The following is a 26,678-nucleotide window of genomic DNA, read 5'->3' on the forward strand; positions in this document are numbered from 1 at the left end:
TTTTTACGCCGCTTATAACACTATTTTAGTTATAACACGGCAGGGTATGTACCCATACAGAGGCCTGGGGCTGTCAGCAATGCTTGTTGTAAGAGGCAACTAACGGGATCGGGTGGTCAGGATCGCTGACTTGGTTGATACATGTCATCGATCCAAAATGCGTGGATCGATGCTCATGATGTCAATCATTGGATTGTCTTGTCCAGACTCGATTATTTACAGACCGCCGTCATATAGCTGGAATATTGCTGAGTGCGGCGTTAAACAACAAACAAACCAAACCTATACGAGAAACAGAGCCATTACATATATACATATACATGTTTATATAACTATCTATCCTTAAACGTATTGGAGGCAAACTTCCGCTAAAATACAAAAACGTCCTTGATCACAGAGTAATATTAAATTCTCCATTACACTGACGGACAATTTAAAGTCCTAAGATAGAGCATTCTTCTCTTCTGATATAGACATGCATCTTTAGCTATTTGTATTACAGAGAGCCACTAATGCAAGTTGGGAGAATATAAGGGCGTGGCTAGAATGCAAAACTTTACATCAAGTTCAATATAAAATGTATTGGCCCATTACATGCTACACATACACCATAAAACACATTGTCAATGCAAGAGAATAATATAAGACTTTACATTTTGAAAGGGCTATAATGTCACATCAAATGCAAGTGTCATAACAGGTTTACAAGCATGCGATATTTGAGCTTCACTGGTTCAATGATTCTGGGGCAAAATGCTGCTTATAGACACCGACGACCGTGCTGTTGCCGAACCTTTGGTTAGAGGAATGAAATAGTAAATGACTTCACAATATCAGGTCAACGCTGATGAACAGTTGATGTCACTGGCAGGTCACTTATGCTCAGTATTTCCTATTTTCATTTCTGGAAACGTCTTTTTAAACCAATCGTCAAAAGATAGTCGGACACATGCATCATATTTCAAGCCAGCAATCTCCCTTTCTTCAAGTTCAAAAGACGCTGGTCCCAAGGCGTCATGAAACACGCAACCATTGACAGGTCTTACAGCCACTTCAATAATGTATGTGTCATCTCCAGTGTTGTGAATCCCTATTGTGAAGACGTCGTTCACATCAGAATATTTGTTTTCAAAAACAAATATTCTGCTCAGCAGCTCTTGTTCAAGCGTTCTCTTAAGTTCATCTCCCCGCCACTTTCCAGGAGGAACTATGTTTAATCCTTCCATATCTCCCTCGTAAAAGCGTTCCTCCCCTACAAAAATGTTTCCGCCTTTTTTTCTTTTTGAAAGTGATGAAACGTGCTCAGACAAATGAACTTTATCAATGAGTTCACTGACCTTATCACTTAAGCTTCTGTCGACCGATCTATATCCATACGACCACCTTTGGACATACAACTTCACCACAGCCTTTCCATGCTTGATATAAGAGACGCCTTGCAAGGTGGGCGCAGTATTCTGTACTGTACGCTGAGAGAAGAGGCGTGACTTCAAAGTATCAAGTGAGACGGATTGATACTTCAACATACAAGTAGGTTGTTTCGTTTTCAGATCAGCAGTGATAAACGTTGCTGAACGCTCAACTTCTATTCTCAATATGTTGGGACATGCTTCATCAAATTCACACTCGAAAACCTCGGAAACAACCTCACCGGGAGATGTCAGTGTGCTGAGTATAGAGTCAACGAATGAACGAGTATCCTCAATCCAAGTAGACGAATGTACGTACAGAATGCCTCCATGCGTGTTTCTCAACGCAGATAATATCTTCTTCATTTGATACTGTGTCTTTTGCATCAGCTCACATGTACATATTTCATTCTCTGATTGGTCAAAAAGGTGGATGAAGAAGACATGCTTCCCTAACTCACACTCACGCCTAGATTCCTCGGTAACGTTGTCACACGTGTCACATCCATCTATAGAACAAGTATTTATTTTTTTAAATAGAACGCATAAACATTATTTCATACCACAACGAGATTCACTTGGTGAGGCAATTAAAACAGTTAAGTTACGAATTATGCAAATTGTAACGATTGACGCAATTTAAATCATCTGAACATTTCTGGTCAGGATTAACGTTTTTATTGTTTGAAGTGTGGTCGTTTTTCTTGAAGATTCTTCTAAATATCGCAGTTTCAAGCAGAAACCTAAACTATGTTTCAAAGTCGTAATAATTAGATATGGCAGAAAGTAGTCTAGAGATCGAAGAATGAAGGACTATTTTCATCTTAAGCCTCAGTCACACAGACAATGCGACCACGATGCAACCTACTGGCGACTAAAATATGTGACAATCGCAATGAGGTTTCAAGGGGTCTCTGAAAGGTTTCATTGAGGTCGCTACAAGGTTTTGAAACCGTCGCAAAACCAATTCGGTCGCAACCAGTCTTTTGAACATGCATAAAAGACTGGCTGCGACCGATGTGGTCGCTCGGAGGTTTCACTGGTCTCCTAAAGGTCCTTAAGTGGTGTTATTTTAATCGCAAATTGGTTTCCACTGTGCGACGATCGGTTTCGTCTACACAAGGGTGTTGACTGTTTGCAACCTACTGGCGACCTATCGGTGATTGATCAGTGATGAGGCGGTGTTCGATTGGAGCTTCATCGGTGACTGGTTTTCGATCGGTTGCAAAGTGGTTTCCAAACGTGCTTCGATCATTCGCCTTTGGTTTTGCAACATGTCACCGTCTATAAAAAGACCTGTCTGTGCATTACAGCATCATTTTGTCATATGTACACAGAGAGTTCACATCGATTATTTCCATTCAACAAAAGAACCAGAAATTATAATAGCGACAACTGCTGTGGTGCACAGGTCTGCTACAATTGAGTCAACAACATGTCAACAAAACCTGATGAGTATGAAGAGCCAGAGATGTCAGATGTTGAGAGCATCCATTCAGAGGTGGGGGGCCCTAACCTGAGCCAGTAAACGCAGACAAAAATAAAAAGGTACCCAGAGAACCAAGGACTCAAAGATCTTCTCGAATTAGTGTCTTGTTGATCGCTGATTGATCGGCGATCATACGCTAATTCCAAATGTGGGCAGAAGTAGTTGCAAAGGTCTCAGCGATCGCTACTCGGTCGCAAAGGAAATCACCAATAGGTTGCTTCGCGGTCGCATTGTCTGTGTGACTGTAGCCTTAAACATCATCTCTCAGCATTGTCTAAACGACTTTCTGCAATGAAATGCTATTAAGCATGTCAGGTTACAGACGTTCTATGATCATTAATCGATGTACGCAATTTTGACATATTGTCTACGATGTCAGGTGTTATAGTAGTCGGCAGTGGTCTGAGGCGCCTACATTTGCTGTCCATTATGCATTTAGAAACGTACAATTGTCCTTTGGGTTCGAATCCCAGGTTAGCCAGCGTTTTGCCTGCAGCATGCCCATGCTCATGGGGTTCATCAAAATGATAAAAGTTTAAGACCTCCGTCCCTTGAAGCTTTTAAGCTGACACGCGGTGACGCAAATGTTAAATAGCGGATATTTTATAATGACATGTTGTAGCCACATGTACTTTGAACTACTGATTCTATGTAACAGAAAAGACACATGATATTACGTCAAAGTGTTAACGAGTTGTCCCTTTCTTAACTATTTCCTGTGTGACCTGCATATACTTACATATCTGAATGACTTCTGCCGGCAGTGGATTGGGACGGAGAGCTGCAAGAAAATAGCAAATAATGTATAATATTGAGCTGAAACGTAGCTCAAAGGTTCCTGAGTCAGTCAGTCAGTCAGTCAGTCAGTCAGTAGGCGGTTGGGTGAGTGAGTGTGTGAGTGAGTGAGTTAAACTTTAACGTCACATCGGCATATTTCAGCCATTTCGTGACGATCCTGTAATGAGGAGACGAAATTGTTTCCATTGTAACAATATTGGAGATGAGTCACTCACTTGACAGGAGTTTAAATGTAAGGACTAGTTGGCCTTTTCGGTTTGTCATTAATTATTATTATGAGTTATAAATCGTGATGACATCAAACATTGTCCCGAATTAAAGAAAGTCAAGTTGGATAACACGCAAATCAGTCCACATAATTCAGGTCAAATATCACATAACCAGTGTAGAAATATCCTGGTTGAATCCTTAGACGATGGATTGGACTAACTCTGCTATTAAGAGGATCACTCACAATGTCTAATAACTTAGTATATATTAACGAGCGCTCTGCTCGTATTACAATGACTTTCAAAATAATGCCTAAGTTAGTGTCTAGATGACAATGTCTACAACGTGAATCCACGGATAATCCATCGCGCAAGTTACAAAATTGCTGAACCTGTCAATCATAAGTAGGCCAAATGTGACATAATTTGCTATTGTTTGTTTGTTGTGTGACGCTGCACCCAGAAATATTCCAGCATATGACGGTGGTCGGTAAAGAATCAACTCTGGGCCAGACAATCCAGTGATTGATACGCATCGACACGATGACATGCATCAACCAAATCACCGAGTCTGACAAACTTAGCCCGATATATGTAGACAACAAGCACAGATCAAAATGTTATATGACTATCATAAATATGACACACAACATTGACAGATGACAAATTATTGTTTGATAGTAAAACATTCCACTTGTAAAAGGGGGCAGGGCTGGCCCAGTCGTCTAGGGCGCCGCGATTCGCGGTGCAGAGTTGCGTCCCTTGGACACGCCAGAAACCTATGATTGTGGGTTCGAATCCCGGTTCGCCCTGATTATGTTTCTAGGTTTGTCAGCACCATACCCGTGCTCGTGGGTTTCACCGAAGTGGTAAACGTCTGAGACCTGCATCACTTCGGGCTTTCCTCCCACATTAAGCTGACACGCCGTGATATAACTGGAATAGTGTTAAAAGTAATACATAACCATATCAATTTGGATACATTAACATGTTTACACAATGTTTGATAATCGATGAGTCTACTGAGGTTTGAAAGCCAGTAATTGTCAACATCCCATCCGATAAGTGAAATTTGCAAGCCATAAAGCTGGTTAAGACGTTAACATGGCCCAAAATAGAAAGCCGAAAGCAGTTTGATTACCATTCACACGGGATGTAACTACATGTACATCAGTCAAAATTAACATACATTCTTTTCAAGAGTGATTACCTACCTGATCGTGCAAGCTCCTTCAAAGATTCCATAGAGATATTACGACGCAGTTGGCCCCGCCTTTCCTTGCGACAGTGTCGACAAGGTGTATGTATAGCTGTACCTGGAACGAAATAAACTCTGTGTCATAGTGCTTGGCTAACGAGGGACACGTCTTGGTGTTCACAACCTGATGGAACGAAAAACACCTTGGTCTCCTCAAGATATACGGGTAAATTGAATATGAAAACCAAACTACTATGGTAGTTATCATTTTACGACTGTCATGCCCCTGTGGTATATTTGAAGTTGTTCTCTGAAGGGTCTAAGGGACTTATGGGTCTGACTTGGGTCGGTTACACGAGGTTGTATGTTGGTGGTACCGAAACCAACTTCTAGAGAGCGTGTTCTGGGGCACATTGAATACCGTGTTTAAAGTGGACTGAAATTATGCTGCTTCCAATCGTCCAATAAATGTTGTTAGGTTGTGTTTCCCGCTTTTCGAAGCATGCCTTCGTATTTGAACAGTTTGTGACAGGCAACGTTTGTTATATTTGTTTTTAACTCTGCAATTAATCTTAACTGGGGCGGTCGGGTAGCCTAATGGTTAAAGCGTTCGCTCGTCACGCCGAATACCCGGGTTCGATTCCCGACATGGGTACAATGTGTGAATCCCATTCCTGGTGTCCCCCGCCGTGATATTGCTGGAATATTGCTAAAAGCGGCGTAAAACTATACTCACTCACTCAAACTGATACAAACACTCTTACAATCATGATCACATTTTTTGGATTTTTCATAATCATAACATTAGTTGATTGTGCATGTGTAACAGTAGACGATGTGTCCGGAGACTGGTACGAAGGCAGGGGGAGGGGAGTATGTTGTGATCTGGCAATTTGTGTTCAGTAAATTCGTCGAACTTATGGAGTCATATTGGTGTTATATAATCCTTGTGTTAATCACACCTGTAAAACCTTGTGCTTGTTCAGTGAACCAGTGAGTGAGAAAATATCTGATTACGTTCCTATATCGAACGCATACAGTTCTAATAGGTTATCGGCAACCATTGTTGTATGCATCGATAAGTAGGCGATCGGTAGATCGTCGTATTCACACGCAAGGTTTTTATGTGAAAGGGCTTGTTACTGTTAAGGTATTTAATGGACGTAGATATTTCATTGTAATCCTATTCTGGATCAATCAGAATCAAACATTCTTTTGTATCATGGTAGAAATTGTGCGCTGTCGAGAGTCTGCGAATTGTAAACATTTCCCTGACCTAACTTTGGAGCTCATCCATTGAACAAATGTGCATGGTGATGAATTAACGAACAATAATAATTGCAGTTATGTTTGAAAATAATAAATTAGACGATAATAGACATCAAAGTTTGGTTTCTATATTTCATCTTTATTAACTGCTTTGCAGTCCCGTATTCCTAGCGATAGGCTTATGGATTACCATATCACCGTAAGTATCTTACATGACCGAAGGAAAAAGAGAACATACCCACACATACAAACTCGTGCTTGTAACATCCAGAACGTTTCTGCTAACTTTCTTTATATATTCTTGAGATGAAAGAGTTTCGCAGTTATTCTAGTCATATGCTTGTTGATTATATGGGATTATTTGATTGAACAAGGTGAAGTAAATGTGTGTAGTTTGTTGATAGCTTCGGAATTGTGGTACTTAACATGTAACGATCAATACGGCACTTATGACATGACTTATTTGTATATTATTAATTCCTCTTTTTGTTTAGCTTATATTATAGTGGCAAATCGGTGACGATGAGGTGACGGCAGTGGGTGCAGAAAAGAGAAACCAGTTTTCTGCAGAGTCGGTGCTTTTACTGAGGTTATTGACCAACCTGCATTGATGTTTGTCTCAGAGCAATGCATATAATATAAGTTGTTTTTTCTTATTTTCATTTCAAACTAATCACAAATTGCTATTGATTTTAAACTTGTGTTTATCATTTTCTACTCAAAACTGTATAGCAAATACTGCTGATTTTTACAATCTTGTAGTTATGTTCCTACGCCTAAAACAGAACTGACCTATTCTGAAGGAGTCAAACTATATATCATGCAGTAATCACTGATTCATCTCATATCCGTGTTGTTATCAAAGCCGCAAAGTGTAACTCACCCGTGTGTATTAGAATCCATCAGTCCTTAAATTGGCAACAGAACGAGACTAGCAGTTTGATGTATGTTTTTTTCGGGCGGTGGTATGTACAGAATACATTGCATTCGATAAGTTAGGGTTTCATGTGGTGAATGTAAAAACTGTTAGTGAAATGATTGAGTTGGCATTAAGACTATATTTCCTACAATTTATATTATGACGAACCAGCTGAATTAGTAGACAAAAGGAAATACGATCAACATATTTGTGCCTTCGAATGACAGGATGTTCATATTGATTCACATGTTAGCTTTAATTGTAGCTGTAAAATGACAATGGCGCCTACAATTATCTCCCGGAGAAATGTCAACTGAATGAAGCGATTTCCGATCACGAGATAGTCACAGTTCGGTCAGAGTTTTCCCGTATTCGTTGTATTTGCTCATTTACATTGAATATTTTTTCGTTTCAATTAAAACGTTGTAGAAGTCAAATCAACGACTACCCGTGACCCGATTTAATACTTACATCTGAAGATGTACAGAATATCTTATATCCTAGAGAATAATCTCAATGAAAGAAATGATTTAGTTCACTATAATATGAGATTAAATCATGGACACCATATAAAAGGAGGTTGAACCCTTTTTCTGCTTTAGATATGGGAAACGCCTACCAGCCTCTACTTCACAAGTGGGTGGTCATGCTCCACTGCACTTTTGACATTGACACTCGAGTATTCAAATAGAATGTCGGTAGCGGAATGGTGGCCCCGTGTTTTGCTCGGGACAATACGGGACAGAGACAAAATAGTTCACCTCGGGCAGTGCTCACTTTGAACAGCCGGGATTAATCTAACAGACCTTCGTCCCTTTGTTGTTATTTATTTCATGTTCATGAGGTCACGGAGATTTTACTCTTGCATTAAGTCCAAGCAACATACGGGTACCAATATGCAATTTAAACCAAGAACTTAGCTACTTGGTCTTGATCTGTGTTAGAGTTTGAAGAGGACACAAACACGTCAGGCTTATATGAGAAAACATTACGCCACCTTTCTAGACTTAACAGACAACAAAATAATAATTTAAAAAGACGAATACTCCTGTAATTTATTTGGTTTTATAACTTTAAATAAACCAAATTGAGAATTTATGGATATTTATGAAAACGACTGTTAGAAGAACAAAACGGCAAAAGCAAGGACGATCGCCGACGAAGCCACACCTCCGTGAGATGTTGGATAGTGACAGTGAAGTTAGTGGCTAACGAATGCAAATACATCAAAATCCACCAGGGTTTATGTTCCGAAATTGGCTTTCCATATCTTCTTTCCTCAGCGTTCAATATTTTTGGAGTGAGGATATTTTAGAAAATACAACCATCGTATATTGCGGACAAAGCGAAGGTAAAGTGCATCCGATGCTGCGGCACTGTCCCAGCGCCCGGCTTCAATCTTTGTAGTCATCCATCCTCTAACTCTCTGCTATCGGACATGCTCACCCGTTTCACGTACACCCGGTATCATCGGTCATTCTTTGTGACCCATTCATATAATTTGCACCACTATTTTACCTTTTACGCCAAAATGAATCCTTGTCGCAGATAATCGAGACTGATCATTCTCCATGCTTGAGGGTTTATATTAACTTCGCCTGACTTGTAGCCTGTGCGTTGTATACGGAACCACAGGACACCACACGGTGTTTTCCTACCAACCCCATACAGTTGGAGTGTAGATGAGATTCTTTGCGATATACGAGTTCACTTTCCTTTGGAGCAGAAGTGATTCAATTATTTTTTTATGAGTAGGTGGTCAATTTCACAATAACAAAAGACATGTCTGCTTTTCTGAATCTACTTTTATCAACCACACCTTTCGAGGTTTCATTCTCAGAATAATATGTTTCAGTGTCAGGAATTACCTTCCATATACATGAACTTCAAAGACGTAAGGTGAAATGGGTTTCAATGCAACGTCACGTTCAATATCATTGCACTTCAAATGTGACGTGCATGCACGCGTGTGTGTGTGTGTGTGACTGCTAGTACTTGTCCGGACTAATGGCAGTTTCACAGTGCTATCCCGCTGAGATACCATGTCGCAGTTTAACAGGAATACCCCACTCAGACACAGTTTTCTGTCTCCTAGCCGACAAGTCCTCGTTGTATCCCTTTATTGGCGAGCAAGGCAGGGTAACAGCAAGTACAACTGCTAAGGTCTTTTGTATGACGCGGCCGGGGATATAACCACCGACCTTCCGATCTCAGGGCAGACGTTCTATCCAATAGACCACGGAGGCGCTCTTGAACTTCGCACTAGCCTAGTAGCTGTTTTCCATTACAACTCGTTGTTTTATTTCATAAATATTAGTATTTAAGTAAATTGTACTATGTCTGTAAAGCTTTAGATGGTAATAATTACATTTATAATGGCATTGTTGATTTGATATATATTTGGTATCAGATGGTTAAAAGTTCACTTAGAATATTGATTTGATAATAACTTGAGAAGTGAAAATATGTTGTTCACGTCAATTACATGTCAAATTCGTTTTTTCCCTATAAGTGAGCGGTTCCATGTTTGAACGTTTGATTACAATTTTTTTCAGGTAGGAGAGAGACAATGGTGTATACGTCAATGTAAGTATGAATGTGCTTTTAGCCTAAGCTGTTTTGATGTCTTCCAGGCTTTTGTAATGATAATAAGTATATTGATTTGTAGTTTCTGCAAAATTAATGTTGTGTTTTGTTTACACAGATTTTAGATACGCTTGGTAGATATGGCTTTGCAGCGTTGTAACGTCTGCGCCTTAATGTCATACACCGGATAGGAATTGCTTTGTAAAGTAGTATATGTTTATATGATATTGTGTATCACATCTATTGAATTTTACATGCAGATTGCTTAAAGACGTCTGTGTCTGTATCATATTTATTTCATCTGTATGTACGGAATCAAGCAAGGAGTTGCCCTTGTAGTTGTGTCATAATCTGTCTAATTTGTGTTATATGTGAGTGATGTAATGGCCATTTGTGAAGCCCCATTTATATTGTATGACCCTCTATTTTTTTAATGAAATTGTTTCAGGATCTGTTGTTACACACTTGAGGCATAAACATTCTCATCCCGTAACCAGTGTCTTGGACCTTTGTTTAAATTCCACACACTAAACCGGCTGTTCAAGCCTTTAGTGTCTACATTTCACAACTTTTGAGGTATCATCGAGCATGCCCTATAGACGAATATTTCAAAGAACGTCATACGACTCCTGCTCAAAAGTTGCTTGATACGGGTTACAACAATCAGGGCCTTAATGAAACTTTCAAAAGTTTTATGGTAGAAATATGGATAGCATTTTGATGCGTCAGTGACAAATTAAATACAATGTAATTCCTTAGCTTCATGTGTACCATATGTTCCCGTTCTTTTTGGGTATATCATTAAGACGTGCCTTTGCATGTGTTTTGGACGGATACGCACACAGGGACACCTGTTACCATCACTATTTCATTGTGGTTCATGAACACATGCTAATGATATAGCCGAAATCATACAATGGACTTTGAACACAGAATTCTGATGATTTCCGAAAGTGTTTTTTCGCTTTCATTTACGATTCCACAACCAAAAGTGAAACCACGTTTCTTGATTACAGGTCTTACAGAATCAGCATTTAGTTGATGTATAGTCTCACGACACTGACACAAAGATTGCTTCAAAACAAAAGGCACTAACGGATTTTGTAAGACAACCATAGGATTTGTATGACATCTAATGTGGCATATTGTGTGGAGTAACTGAGAAACGTATTAAATGATGGAACGGTAGAAACATCCGTAAACATCAGGTGTATATAACAAACAAACAAAAGTATCTGTTATCTCTATTTTTTCATGATAGTTTTAAGATATTAAATGAATTAGCTGTAATGACGACAGTTGAATTAATCCAGTTTTATTATATATTCTTCCAAAAAAGAAACTTGACACTGACTTTCAAAATGTAATATAATGCGATTGTTTCAAAATAGGACACAGAAACCATAATTGTTTGAAGATCGATATACACAATGTTCAAAACATTTATCGTGTCACCTAGACAGACACACGTACACGATACAGTTAATGTCACAGGGGTACAGAAAATGTCAGTATCGGTTGTGCCCACCACGTGCATCAATCACCGCTCGACACCGACGCAATCAAGTTGTCAATAACACGCTGTTGGATGTGTTGCCATTCATGCTGAAGTGCATCAAGAAGCGCCGGAAGTGTTTGGGGCGGTGGATTCCTTCTGCGAACGCGTCGATCCAACTCGTCCCACAGATGCTCAATCGGGGACAAATCTGGTGATCGGGCTGGCCAAGGTAATGTCTCGATGTTGTTGTGCTGTAAGAAGTCCTGACAAACACGTGCAATATGCGGTCGAGCGTTGTCCTGCTGGAACTGTCCGCCATGAACGTTGACGTGAGGAAGAACGTAAGGCTGTAGGATCAAGTGTCTGTAACGCACACCTGTCAATGCACCTGCCACATGCACGAGAGGCGTCCTACCACCGTGATGAATTCCGGCCCATACCATGACACTCCCGCCGCCAAATGGGACAACCTGCTGCACACAGTTGGGGGCGTAACGTTCACCCCGACGTCTGCAGACACGTGCGCGCCCATCAGCACGTGTGGGTAGGAAACGGGACTCGTCAGTAAACAGTACATTTCTCCAACTTGCACGTGCCCATCTCACCCTCTGTTGGCACCAAAGCAGACGGTCCGCCATATGACGTGGGGTCAATACATAACGTCGAACAAGTCTTCGTGCACAAAGTCCAGCCTCCCTCAGTTTGTTGCGTACCGTTTGATCTGATATTCTGCGTACCCCAGGGATCTGTGTGGTTGTAGACGTGGCTGTGGTAGTGCGGTCTCGGAGGTGTCGCTGCCGGATGTATCGATCATGGGTTGTCACCCTTGGTCTTCCTGACCTTGGTCTGTCGTCTCTGTTGGTGTTGTTGTATCGGGTCCACAGTGCGGAGATTGTCTGTCTGGATACGCCAAAGTGCCTGGCCACTTCTTGCTGAGTTTTTCCAGCTTGTAATCTAGCAATGGCGTTGTTCCGTTGAGCTGCATTCACAGTCTTGGCATTCTGTCACCGCCTCTACTGCCGTTATAATGACTGTATGAACAGCCGTTGATGTGGATTTTTATACCCATTCAGCAGGGGGGCCTGCATGCCTAAATGCAGGATCCTGTGCTGCACGTTTTTTTACAGGCGGTTGCGTTTATGTGCTTTGCATGTGTTTTCGCGAATTAGATACACATCATCTTTCTGTTTGACTTATTTGGTTCTCATTTAATGTAATTATTTTAGATATTTGGCAAAAAGTGGTTTTACATCTATGTCAAGTTTCTTTTTTTGAAGAGTATATATTGATTATTATAAGGCAATGTGTCTGTGATGACTAACACCATATTGCTTGAAGCTACAGCTACACAAAAGCATATGTTATTACCATTAGGCCCGGTGTGCCAGTGACATGTGAAGGATATTTTAGATAAACGGTCATGGGTCAATCAAGGGACTGAGCCAAATGTATGTACATATCCTTTTAGTCACATATGCGACAAGGGTGTTTCCAAAGGGTTTATGTACAAACAACACAGTTGATGTGACATTGAACACAACCACGAAGTGAAAACCCAACAGAAAAGATACCACCTGTAATATAGGTTCCATTATGTATTGAAATCAAATGCCATGATCAAGCATCTGATACCAGTGATTTCATGACAATGTCCTGTCTTGATACGATCAATTCACCGACATAAAATCACTCGGGGAACAACGGATGTTCTACTTAGGCAGTTTTCTGAAGACAGGGTTCTAGGTGATAATAAATAATGTAGGACGTAAATACGGGCCATGTTCGCGCTACATCGGTCACAATCGACAAATGATAAATAAAAATCTGCAAAAGATACATCTATACGAATGCATTTACCTCCAATAACACCTGTGACCGTAATGCTCCTGCCTGATGCATGTCCTTCAAACCTCTTTGTTCCTGCAAGAAAAAATAATATCTTTGTGCAAATGTATTTACCTTCAATTACATTCTACACTGTTCCATCAGACACAACTTTTACTGTAACCATTCAGAAATGTCACAAGTGTTTACACAACATGTTTGATTAACCGTTACTCAAATCAACATTGGTTATTATTTACATCATTCGACACAGTCGGGATACTAAAAGTCAACTGATTACAACACCCCATTTTTGAAACCACCATGACAACCTTTTCGGATTTTTTTCAAAATCAAAACCTTCCTCCACTGTGCATGTGTAGCAGTATACAGTATGTGTGGTGGTTTCATAAGAAAAGGGACTGGTACGAAGGCAGTTGTTGTTTTCTGAAATGAACCGTGCTGTGGCTTGGGACTTCCCAAAGATTTTATGTGGAAATGATACAGATATGTTCAGTAGATTTGGTAAAGAAATTTTCAAGTTCAGTGTTGACGGACTGACTGATGGACGGACCACGGACGATGACCCATAAAAGGTCACATTGTCAAGGTGTCCTAAAAACTGAAAAGACACAAATGACACAGCTATATCTTGTAATGGTCAGATGAAAGAGACCTATCGCAATTTCGTGGGATCATGTCATGCTGAAGTGAAGTCAATGATTTATTGCACGAGTGGTAAGTGTTAATATATCCTACATTGAATTTGGTTATTTACCACTCTGACATTGGACTGTGTGTATCGCCTTTATGTGTAGATGAATAATTATGATTCAATGTAACACACACCAAAGCTAATTTTAATGTTTGTCTTCAACACAATTCGATGCTTAATAATACTATTATGGAATGTGTTACATGAAAAGTAGTCCCCTTACTCTTCCTATCTACGGACAAAACATCTGAGGATTTGAGTTTAAGATGTCCCATCCTATCATATATAATTGTTAATAACATATGCATATTAAATATTTGCTCTATTCACATTTAACAAAGTACATAATAATGTTAATATAACTAGGAACGATACACACATGGCCATAGGGACTGATACTTTGCCTCAGTAGTCTTGCTCACTGATGTATACCTGATCATGTATAAAGATTGTTCGTATTAGATTGTAGCTTTAGGAACTTCTGCAATGTTTTAAAATATGTGTAACATGGTATAACCGAATACACGAAAACACGTAGCAACACTGTAACAAATGTTTTATTTGGGATAACACTTTCTAAGTAAAGTACAGATTCTCGTACTTTTTTGGCTTGAGTCCCGTCCGGGATTCGAACCCATACTGCCAGAGTGAGGCACCTAATCACCTAATCGGGTTAGATGGCTGACTTTGTGTGCTGGCGATTAGGTGCCTCACTCTGGCAGTGTGGGTTCGAATCCCGGACGGGACTCAACCCAAAAACGTACGGGAATCTGAACTTTACTGAGAAAGTGTTATTCCAAATATAACATTGCTTAGATATGGCCACTTTCTAAATGACATTGTTTGTTCACGTGGCAACACTGATTTGACATGATACTCGTTCAGAAATGAGGACAAAAACCATGAGGCATTCTATACAACGCTGGATGAGAACAATATCTTTGTGCATCAAATCAAATACAGGTCTAAATGAACAAAATGATAAATTATTTAAGTCTATACAAATGTATTTACTTGCAATCACTGCTCCTCCACCAAGTATATCTGTTCCTGTAAACGGTATTGTCTTCTGAATCGTTTTATTTGTTCAGAAAGGTTTCAAGTATGCACACAACGTGTTTGATTACCTGTCACACACATCAACATTGCTTATTATTTATATCATTTGTCATAGTTAGGATTTTTTTATGTTTGAGGCTGATTTGGCTTGTAGAAGCATTAAAATGATATGTTCAGAAAACAAGTTCTTTACTCATGTTACAGGTATTCAATCCCCATCAGAGCTTTGCTGAGATAGTTAGTTGCAATTTCAGATAGTGATGTATTTTAATCTAACCCAAATACGTGCTTCTAAATGAAATCTTTCAAAAAATTATGGACAAACTGATGTCTATATAATATATTCTCTGATTGCATTTTCCAAGTGTGTGAGTGAGTGGGTTGATAATTAAAGTCACATCGGCAATATTTCGGTCATATCGACTTAGTGCTCCTAAGCTTACATCTGCTGGCAGCGACGTGAAGGTCAGGTGTTACTGCTTGGGTGAATATTCTAACATCAAATCTGAAGTTGATGACCTTTAAAGTCAGCAAATCATATGTCACAATAACACTTCCGTATAGTTAGTAATACTAGTATTGAACTAATTACAACAACAACTTTATTCTTACAAGCAACATTTTATGGATTTTTCAAAATCACAACTTATTTCATCGTTATACGAAAATGATATAGATATGAACAGTAGATTTGAGACGAACTTTTTAAGACGAAGTTCAGTGATGACGGACTGACTGATGGACCGACGACGACCCATACAACGGTCACGAGTGGTATTCCTACATTGAATTAGGCTATTTACCACCCTGACATTGGACTGTGTATATCGCCTTTATGTGTCGTTGAATACCTTTGATTCAATGTAAAACACACCCAAAGCTAATTTAAATGTTTGTCTTCAACACAATACGATGCTTAACGATACAATTATTTACATCTACACAAACGTATTTAGCTTAAGCCATCGTTGAACCGCCCGTCCGTTGAGCTCCATTCCACAGTCTTGGCATTCTGTCACCGCCTCTACTGCCGTTATAATGACTGTATGAACAGCCGTTGATGTGGATTTTTATACCCATTCAGCAGGGGGACCTGCATGCCTAAATGCAGGATCCTGTGCTGCACGTTTTTTACAGGCGGTTGCGTTTATGTGCTTTGCATGTGTTTTCGCGAATTAGATACACATCATCTTTCTGTTTGACTTATTTGGTTCTCATTTAATGTAATTATTTTAGATATTTGGCAAAAAGTGGTTTTACATCTATGTCAAGTTTCTTTTTTTGAAGAGTATATATTGATTATTATAAGGCAATGTGTCTGTGATGACTAACACCATATTGCTTGAAGCTACAGCTACACAAAAGCATATGTTATTACCATTAGGCCCGGTGTGCCAGTGACATGTGAAGGATATTTTAGATAAACGGTCATGGGTCAATCAAGGGACTGAGCCAAATGTATGTACATATCATTTTAGTCACATATGCGACAAGGGTGTTTCCAAAGGGTTTATGTACAACACTGTTGATGTGACATTGAACACAACCACGAAGTGAAAACCCAACAGAAAAGATACCACCTGTAATACAGGTTCCATTATGTATTGAAATCAAATGCCATGATCAAGCATCTGATACCAGTGATTTCATGACAATGTCCTTTCTTGATACGATCAATTCACCGACATAAAATCACTCGGGGAACAACGGATGTTCTACTTAGGCAGTTTTCTGAAGACAGGATTCTAGGTGATGATAAATAATGAAGGACGTAAATACGGGCCATGTTCGCGCTACATCGGTCACAATCGACAAATGATAAATAAAAATCTGCAAAAGATACATCTATACGAATGCATTTACCTCCAATAACACCTGTGACCGTAATGCTCCTGCCTGATGCATGTCCTTCAAACCTCTTTGTTCCTGCAAGAAAAAATAATATCTTTGTGCAAATGTATTTACCTTCAATTACACTCTACACTGTTCCACCAGACACCCCTTTTCCTGTAACCATTCAGAAATGTCACAAGTGTTTACACAACATGTTTGAATAACTGTTTCTCACATCAACATTGGTTATTATTAGCATCATTCATCACAGTCGGGATACTAGTAGTCAACTGATTACAAACACCCCATTTTTAAAAAAGCACCATGACAACCTTTTCGGATTTTTTCAAAATCAAAACCTTCCTCCACTGTGCATGTGTAGCAGTATACAGTATGTCTGGTGGTTTCATAAGGAAAGAGACTCGTACGAAGGCAGTTGTTGTTTTCTGAAATGAACCGTGCTGTGGCTTTGGACTTCCCAAAGATTTTATGTGGAAATGACACGGATATGTTCAGTAGATTTCGTAAAGAAACTTCAAGTTTGCAGTTGACGGACTGACTGATGGACGGACCACGGACGACGACTCATACAAAGGTCACATTGTCAAGGTGTCCTAAAACCTGAAAAGACACAAATGACACAGCTATATCTTGTAAAAGTCAGATGAAAGAGACCTATCGCAATTTCGTGGGATCATGTCATGCTGAAGAGAAGTCAATGATTTATTGCACGAGTGGTAAGTGTTAATATATCCTACATTGAATTTGGTTATTTACCACTCTGACATTGGACTGTGTGTATCGCCTTTATGTGTAGATGAATAATTATGATTCAATGTAACACACGCCAAAGCTAATTTTAATGGTTGTCTTCAACACAATTCGATGCTTAATAATACTATAATGGAATGTTTTACATGAAAAGTAGTCCCCTTACTCTTCCTATCTACGGACAAAACATCTGAGGATTTGAGTTTAAGATGTCCCATCCTATCATATATAATTGTTAATAACATATGCATATTAAATATTTGCTCTATTCACATTTAACAAAGTACATAATAATGTTAATATAACTAGGAACGATACACACATGGTCATAGGGACTGATACTTTGCCTCAGTAGTCTTGCTCACTGATGTATACCTGATCATGTATAAAGATTCTGCAATGTTTTAAAATATGTGTAACATGGCATAACCGAATACACGAAAACACGTAGCAACACTGTAACAAATGTTATATTTGGGATAACACTTTCTAACTAAAGTACAGATTGCCGTACTTTTTTTGCTTGAGTCCCGTCCGGGATTCGAACCCATACGGCCAGAGTGAGGCACCTAATCACCTAATCGGGTTAGATGGCTGACTTTGTGTGCTGGCGATTAGGTGCCTCACTCTGGCAGTATGGGTTATGTTACAAGGATTTCCATCCCCATCTCAGCTTTGCTGAAATTGTTATTTACCATTGCAGATAGTAATGCATTTTAATCAAACCCAAATACATGCTTCTAAAGGAAATCTTTCCAAATATAATGGACAAACTGATGTCTATATAATATATTCTCTGATTGCATTTTCCAAGTGTGTGAGTGAGTGGGTTTATAATTAAAGTAACATCGGCAATATTTCGGTCATATCGACTAAGTGATCCAAAGCTTACATCTACTTGCAGCATCGTGAAGGTCATGTGTTACTGCTTGGGTGAATATTTTATCATCAAATCTGAAGTTGATGACCTTTAAAGTCAGCAAATCATATGCCACAATAACACTTCAGTATAGTTAGTAATACTAGTATTGAACTAATTACAACAACTTTATTCTTACAACCAACATTTTATGGATTTTTCAAAATCACAGTTCATTTCATTGTGCATGTGTAACAGGAGACAATATACCCAATGGTTTCTGGGGAAAAGAGATTGGTAGGAAGGCAGATGTTTGTCTGAAATGAGACAGCTAGGACCTGTAGAGCATGTTATGCGGAAATGATATAGATATGAACAGTAGATTTGAGAGGAAATTTTCAAGTTCAGTGTTGACGGACTGACTGATGGACCGACGACGACCCATACAAAGGTGACACTGTCAAGACGTCTTATAAACTGAAAAAGACACAAATGACACAGCTATATCTTGTAAAGGTCTGATGAAAGAGACCAATCGCAATTTCGGGGGATAATGTCATGCTGAAGTGTTGTCACGTGGTGCAGCAAGGACATCGATTTATTAAACGAGTGGCAAGTGTTAACATATCCTACATTGAATCAGGTTATTTACCACCCTGACATTGGACTGTGTGTTTCGCCGTTATGTGTCGTTGAATACCTATGATTCAATGTAACACACACTCAAAGCTAATTTAAATGTTTGTATTCAACACAATTCAATGTTTAATGATACAATTATTTACATCTACACTTAAGCCATATTTGAACCGCCCGTTGTGCCAACAGTATGTACACAACCTGTTTGATTAACTGTTACTCAAATCAACATTGGTTATCATTTACATCATCGATCACAGTTGACATTGTGTCATATTTGAAGCTGGTGTATCTGCAGCATTAACATGTCATTTTATTCACGTTGCAGGCATTCAATCCTCATCTAAGATCCGTTGAAATAATCATTTACCATTTCACATTTCAATGCATTTTCATAAAATCCAAATAAATAGACATAAATTTCATTTACTTTGAAATACACACTGATGTTTTCTATGATGATTGCAATTGGTAAGTGACCCAAAGCTTATTCAGTTGTTGGCAGTGTTGGGGAGGTCAGGTGTTCCTGCTAAGGTGTATATCCTTTCATAACATCTCAAGTTATTGACCCTCAAAGTGAACAAATCATATGTGAGAATAACACTTTAAAATATTTAAGTACAGGAAATAATACTTAAACTTGATACCAGTTTCAAACTGATACATTCCCGACATGGGTACAATGTGTGAAGCCCATTTCTGGTGTCCCCCGCCGTAATATTGCTATAATATTGCTAAAAGCGGTGTAGAGCCAAACTCACTCACTCACTTAAGCTGATTGTAACAGTAGATTGGTTCGAAGGCAGAGGGGGGGGGGGGGGGAGTATCTGGCAATTTATGTTCAGTAAACTCGTCGAAATGATTGATTCATAATGGTGTTATATATAATCCTTGTGTTATTCACGCCTGTAAAATGTCCCCATGCTTAGTACTCTTCAAGAGGTTGGTGACGCACCACTGAATTCCCTCCCCAATTTCCCACCCACTCACCCACCACTTGTCTGGATCCGACAATGGTGAATACTCATTCTGAGAGGATATTTATGAAGATATTATAAAATCATTATGTTATAATAACTTCCTCCTTAATATGTCAGCATTGCTGCATTCTTGCTTCTCATTCACATTAATTTAGACACTTACCCGTTTCCGCTAGGTCATGTCTTTCAGAATACGATGGTAAGTGTGTTGATTGGCTGAAAATACACAAACATCGAGGCAGTGGTGAAGATATAAACATCTACAGGTAATCGCGACGTTTCTATTAGTTAAGCCAATTTTGTGAATAAAGATACATCGAAAATGACACGAAATATAATAAGAACTTTAGCACGAGGGATACAGTGTACGGTGCATATCTGTCAGCAGTATGTTTATTCGCGAGGAACTTATCTTGTGCTTTGATCTATAGGCATTACTTACCACCTAGTCATCATTTTAATTTTGTTTTCTACTAGTAGATGAAGGACTAAGCAATTTCTTGTGTCAGTTGTGCGACCAGGAAATCAATTGGCTGCTGCAACAGGCCATATACCATTTTGGTTGTAGTAACAGAGGTTATTGGCTCTTTTGTTCTGCTGATGTGGAGTGTGTGCTGTTATATATAACATGAAACACTGAGACATACAGAGACTTTAGAAACACATTTAACTGCACACCCATGATATGTACCTGTGTAGCTTGATTGTTAAAGAACATTACTTTTAGTTTCCTGCCTAATTAACGAATATGGAGATGTCGTCTCTGTTGCCCAATATTTGTAAACAATTGTTTTCATTGATCATTATTGACCAAACCCTTTCAGAGTTTACATTTGAGTACTTGTATCTTCATTTTCGGAATCTTCTTCTGCTGACGTTGATGGGATCTTTGTGTCCAGGACATTATGTGTCTGTCTATCACTATCCTCACTTCCGTCCAGTGAGAAGAAGCTTTCATCTAAATTTTCAGATGAGCTGTCATCGTCAAATGTTGTCCCACCTATCCCTAAATATCGTTTAAATTAGAATATATTAGAATGGGATTATGTAATTTATCAACTGTCATATTATATATATTGTAAATATAATGTAAGTCTTTTGTATCTCCCGCCAGTCACTTATTACAGCCAATCTCAAAGTAACAATATAACAGTGTATCAACTCTTTTTCCGCGCTTACCGTAGCTCACCTTGTTGTGCAATCCAAACGTTAACTTATCAAATGAGACATATTAATGTTGCTGTCAGCATTAGAATAAAGAGATTTTATGCATAGTTATTTCAGGTCAGTTTGACAATATGAATCAACGAACTACAATTTCGACATTGTTTCCATTTCCACAATAGAGAATTTCATAATTAGACTTGCAATACACATCTATTATTAAAATGACACCCCATAAGATGGACAAACACCCACATTTTAGAACATGTCAGGCTGCTGTATCTGAGAAAACGTTTCAGAAAATACAAAAGCGTTTGCCCATAACCACCCCTTCACGCATGAACTTGACCTTTGACAAATCTTCAGTAGATGCAGGGCCCAATGCTAGGTAAGGTATCCACCAGGTTTGGTGATTAAATATTAGGAATTGCAATCACACATCTTAGTTTGATTTATCTGGTGAACCTGACGACGAAAGCAACTAACTGTCATGATCTTGTACATAAAACAGTCGTTGTGTCGAACTCGTGAGGACGTGTATGTGGACGTTATTTTTTAACTGTTGGAGTCATTGGTAGAGTTTATGCTTTATTTCCCACTTAGGGCTACCAATTACGTTCGAGACAACCGTGAATTCGACATATCAAGTTCGACAGATAAGAGTATAAATGATAAATATAGGAGCAATTCGCAGGGACTGGAAGGTATGTTCTAAACAAGCGGCATTCGACACAACGAGGTTTCACTGTATGTCCAGTCCCCAGTTTACTTTAAAGAAGATGCTAAAACAAATTGAAAATCGGATTTGAACAAGTATGTTAAGCTTCAGCTTCGCTGGTCAAGTGCTTCTGCTGACATGATGATTGCAGATCCTAGAATGTACTTTAAGAGCATTGAAGTCATGGTCAAAATATATAATATTACAAAAAGGGGACCTATAAGTCCCACGACATATTTTATTTAAATTGGAAAAATATATGGCCGTGACGGCCATATTGTAACTCGGATTCGAACATCAAGATCAACCTATGAAAGTTACAACTTCGCTTGGTTCAATGGCTTCTTAGGGGAAAATGTTTACAGAATTGTACTTGGTTACAAATACTTTTCGTTTATATCCAGTTCGACGGTATCAACACCGATAAACATTTGTTGCACTACGAAAGCAGAACAATAACGATGCGCACATGCATATGCACATGAAATAATGTGTAGAATTCGTTACCCTTAAGGTCAAAATTCAAGTTTGAAGTTTGAAAATTAACATTTTGAATTATCATGAATTTGCACTTCCAACAAAGAGTGCGTGTATGCCAAGCACGTTAGTTTGTGTGATCATAGGCTATTTTGCATTATTGTTTCAAACGATCGGATCGCAAAATGACATTCGAACATAAATCTTTCACTATAAGAGGATATTACTGTTGTTCACGTTTGGTAAATAAGCGATTTCTTGATCTAAAAACCAAGCAATGAAATTACTCGCATATTGCACACTAAAGTGAAGCAACATTCGGATGCTTGTAATGAAGATGAACATTCTTAACGTACCTTTTGCATCGCCTGATTCACTGAAACACAACAAAAAACTTTTGTTACTGTAAATTGTAACTGCAATTATCAGTGATATTAAAAAAATTATTGGTTAATCTGCAATGGTAACAGTTGTTGCTACTCCCACGTGTTGTATACACTAAGTTCCGCCATCACCTGGGACTACTTACGTCCTCTTATGTCTTTACATTGCATGCTGTATAACTGCCATGGTTTGCTGCTGCTGAAGTTGAGTAAAAGCAACAAAGCCGTTTCTAAAAAGTAAACCAAAAAACATACAAATGGATAACAACGTCACTAAATGCATTAAACAAGAAGTTGTTATCCACAAAGTTGTATGTTTTCAGGCACCATTTTCATTATCACAAGAAATCTCTGCTAAAAGCAGAGTCCTATTAACGATACCAACCATATCATAAGCATGTGTTTAATACTAATAACAATAATTATAATAATGATGCCACGCTTGCATCCCAAGTACCAAGTTGTCCAACTCCCCATTGTTCTCGGTGCCTTAGGTTTTGGTACCTCCCAAACTGTTGATCATGACTGACATTGGGAGAGTACCCGGGTTTTCTACCAGGAATACAGCCCTTATGACAATCTGGGTAATGCAGAAGGCTGCAGTGTTGGGAGTCTTCACAATCTCCGAAAAGTTCTGGGTGGGTTTGACTAGGCAGCGCTTCCTGCGTAAAGTTTCGTTTTAGTATGGCACTCTCAGATCTCTCAAGACCTATACTCACCACCAAAAGAAACACAAACCATAGAAACATATGGAGAAGTATGTACGTTACGAATAAATAAAGCGAAAAAAAACTTTCAATAACCCCTTCCGTATCCAATAGAAATTTCTGCATAAAACAGAGTGGAGTGTACGATTCCGACTATATCTTGAGAATGTGTTTACGAAAAATTGGTGAGCGTGTCCTGCCCCACTGGTGGTACCGGTCACAAAAACAGAGGTGTTTCCAATGTGTACCACTCAGTGAGAAAACTAACAATCAGTCAAGTGTTACAACAGTGTCTTTATTCTTATCACGACACATGCTGCATGTGATTTCCAAAGTTTCCACACTAATCCTGCACGAAACAAATGTTGCATCTCGAGTCATGGGTCTGTGGCGTCGCATGTGTTGCGTATTTGAGCGTCGATTCACACAACATACAGTATGTTCGTTTGTACATCGAACCAATCTAATATCACTACTTGAATATGGGTAATTCTTCTTATATTAACCAACATGTATGGTATTCGCGGTTTTTGTTGTCGATGCGTATATAATAACAGACTGTCATCCGACGGAGGGTCATTCCATAGATGCAATATTTGTGTTTGAGTTGGCTCAACAGACAACGGCTGTGGTTATCGTACCAAAAGCCGAAGATAAATCTACAAGTACAAAAGCAGCAACCATGCCATCATCCACAGTGCAACATAAAACACTATTAGTGATGATATCAGGTGAGCATATTAATCCACACAGGTGGCACCCGTCACAAAATATGCAAAGGCAGGTCAAGTGTTCACTGATGCGTCAAATTTGGAAATTCCCTCAACATGTCTACCCTTTACCATTTTGAAAGTCTTTCAAAGGTCTTGAATGTTTTAACCCAGATTTAACAACTTCTGACGGCTCAATATTATAATGTAGAAAGATGAGGCAAGAGCTGTTGGAATATTAAGGGAAAATTGACTATTGGAAAATTAAAGCCGTGTATCTGAAGCCTTCTTTGAGAAATTCCCTTGTTTTGATTTTGCCAATCCGAGCAGAAATTTCGATTCATATGGATAACGAAACATCAGATAAGCATGTAGTAATTTTATTTTCTGTTATTTTTTTTCTTTCATGTTGGTGTTCTATCTATACATGTCGAAGAGGACGCGAAAATATCTGCATACCAAATATAGAAACTAAGATGGCAAGATGTGGCTGATGATGACATGAATCTCAGGTAGGTTTGCTTTATAGATCTATTGGATCTTCCCGTTTATTATACAATCTTATGGGATTTATTTCGATATTATCTGTGTTGTAATATATATGCAGTTTATCTGTATGTAATATATGAGACGGTGTGTTATTGTGTTAATCTGTGCCCTACAATAAATACAAGGCACGTGTCAATGATAGATCAACTGACCTTGTTGCATAGGGATCCTTTTTGGGAATGTGTTCTGCTTGTTTCGAACTTGGGGCAACGTGTGTGTAAGATGCTTCAACAGTACACGAAGTAGCGTCCATCCCAACGCCAGCCATGTATTGTAAAAATCTTTCTTTCACAAAGTCCTTATCGTCACACATTCTCTTTGCTTCTTCTTCCGTCTCGTGGAGAAACTGTAAGTGTAGACATCCATCGGAAGCCTTTTGCAGCTTACTACCATACTTTGTCTCCAACTCGGAATTCATTTTAAAAAATTCGTTGGACTCCTTTTCAGAAATCGGCATCGTATCACCAGGAACACCCCGAAAAATCCAAGTAGACAAGAAGGGCCAGTTGCTTCTGATGTTAGTTGAATACGTCCATCCTAATCTTCTGCCTGCTGCACATTCGACTGTGGTAACATACAAAAACAACGACATGTGAATACAAACAACAAACTTACTATGTATATGCTTACTGGACACGGCCTTTAGGGGCCGACCATTTGACATACCCTTGAAGGGCGCTGGGGTGGGTAGGGTGGGTAGGGTGTGGTTGGGGTATGGTGTGTGTATGTGTTTTGTTGGGATGGAATGGGGTCCTTTTCAAAGTAATAGTCTGTTCCCGAAATGTTTGGAATTGATAATATTCCCTCAATATTTAAACAAACACAATCATTCAATGGCATGCAGCATAATCGGGTGCTCAGTCCTTTTCATTACTAAACGACCATTAATATCCTTCATTTTGTGACGAGATTAGATATTCTTTCGCCTACAGCTACAAAACCAGACATTTTTCTATATATTTAAAACTATTTTGTTCTAAGAATAACACCTTGGAACAATGTGATTTCTGTAGATGTCAATTTCTTTTTTTTTCAACAGTCTGAAGCAAATTTAAAATGATTGTATTATAGACTTTGCGAGGTGAAATGGTCCGACCTTTATACATCTTACATTCTAACGTGTATTGTATGTTATTGTGACGAATATAATGACGTGGTACTGTTTTAGTGATGATATAGCTGAGTGTCGTTTTGCTGAACGATAAATCGTTTGTATTTTTGTAGTATATTATGATCACTGTTCCAAAAGCCCTTTGGGTTTTCCTGAAGCGAAGACAATTTTTAAATATTCACAAATGTACCTAAAAGCAGAAATCACTTCTTCTTTCGAAAGGTAAAATCACAACTGTATTCGGAATTAAATCTTCACGTCGGTATTCATTCAAAGCAATTTGAGTGTTGCTGAATTTCAGTAGCCATCAAATACCAAAGAAATGTCTTTAGGGAAGCAGTGTTATTTTACTGAATACCCGTTCCACAGTCTACTCAAGTAGAATATATCTAAATATGTACTACACATCGTTATGAAGCTTTCACGAAGCACCAGGATATTATATACATGACTGACCAATCTAAGTCCACTGCTGCCTGTTGGATAATATTTTAGAGTGGTCAGTTTGGTTTCTGTTACGAATAGATATTTGTTTAAAAAAAACGCATATTTTCTGAAACATTTATGCATACTGACACAACAACAAACCAAAATACATTATCACGGACGGAGCACTAACTTAAGGGATAATATTCACCTTCTATCCGAGTAAGGCCATCTTTCTGCAGGGACTGCAAACACAGTGATTAGGCATATTAGAAGCACACAACGTTATCACCTTGAATGTTTTGTTTTAAACGACGACTATCATATGATTGTGTTATCATACACAAATGGCATTTTTCCCATCGATGGTTGCCCCCC

General features: G+C 38.8%; 1 protein-coding gene across 1 annotated transcript; it reads right to left on the minus strand.

Moving 5' to 3' along the window:
• Nucleotides 1–202: 202 nt before the first annotated feature.
• On the minus strand, nt 203–26,668 carry LOC124117932. The gene is made up of 10 exons (XM_048395056.1): nt 26,512–26,668; nt 24,916–25,327; nt 22,771–22,790; nt 20,887–21,061; nt 20,219–20,271; nt 16,837–16,899; nt 13,233–13,295; nt 5,120–5,221; nt 3,638–3,679; nt 203–1,918 (listed from the first exon to the last, which is right to left on the minus strand). The coding sequence occupies exons 2-10, from the start codon at nt 25,218–25,220 to the stop codon at nt 873–875; spliced, it is 1,869 nt and encodes a 622-aa protein (XP_048251013.1). The 5' UTR covers nt 25,221–25,327; nt 26,512–26,668; the 3' UTR covers nt 203–872.
• Nucleotides 26,669–26,678: the final 10 nt, after the last annotated feature.

This window comes from Haliotis rufescens, unplaced genomic scaffold, assembly GCF_023055435.1.
Source record: "Haliotis rufescens isolate VD_foot unplaced genomic scaffold, xgHalRufe1.0.p SCAF_14, whole genome shotgun sequence".
Taxonomy (NCBI): Eukaryota; Metazoa; Mollusca; class Gastropoda; order Lepetellida; family Haliotidae; genus Haliotis; species Haliotis rufescens.

What these genes read in the sequence shown, in the direction of transcription:
- LOC124117932 (XM_048395056.1), bottom strand. Translation starts at nt 25,220, where the DNA reads ATGCCGATTTCTGAAAAGGAGTCCAACGAATTTTTTAAAATGAATTCC. An exon ending in TGAATCAGGCGATGCAAAAG is followed by an intron (nt 21,062 to 22,770) that starts GTACGTTAAGAA and finishes AACGATATTTAG; the next exon opens with GGATAGGTGGGACAACATTT. An exon ending in GGTCACAGGTGTTATTGGAG is followed by an intron (nt 5,222 to 13,232) that starts GTAAATGCATTC and finishes ATTTCGTTCCAG; the next exon opens with GTACAGCTATACATACACCT.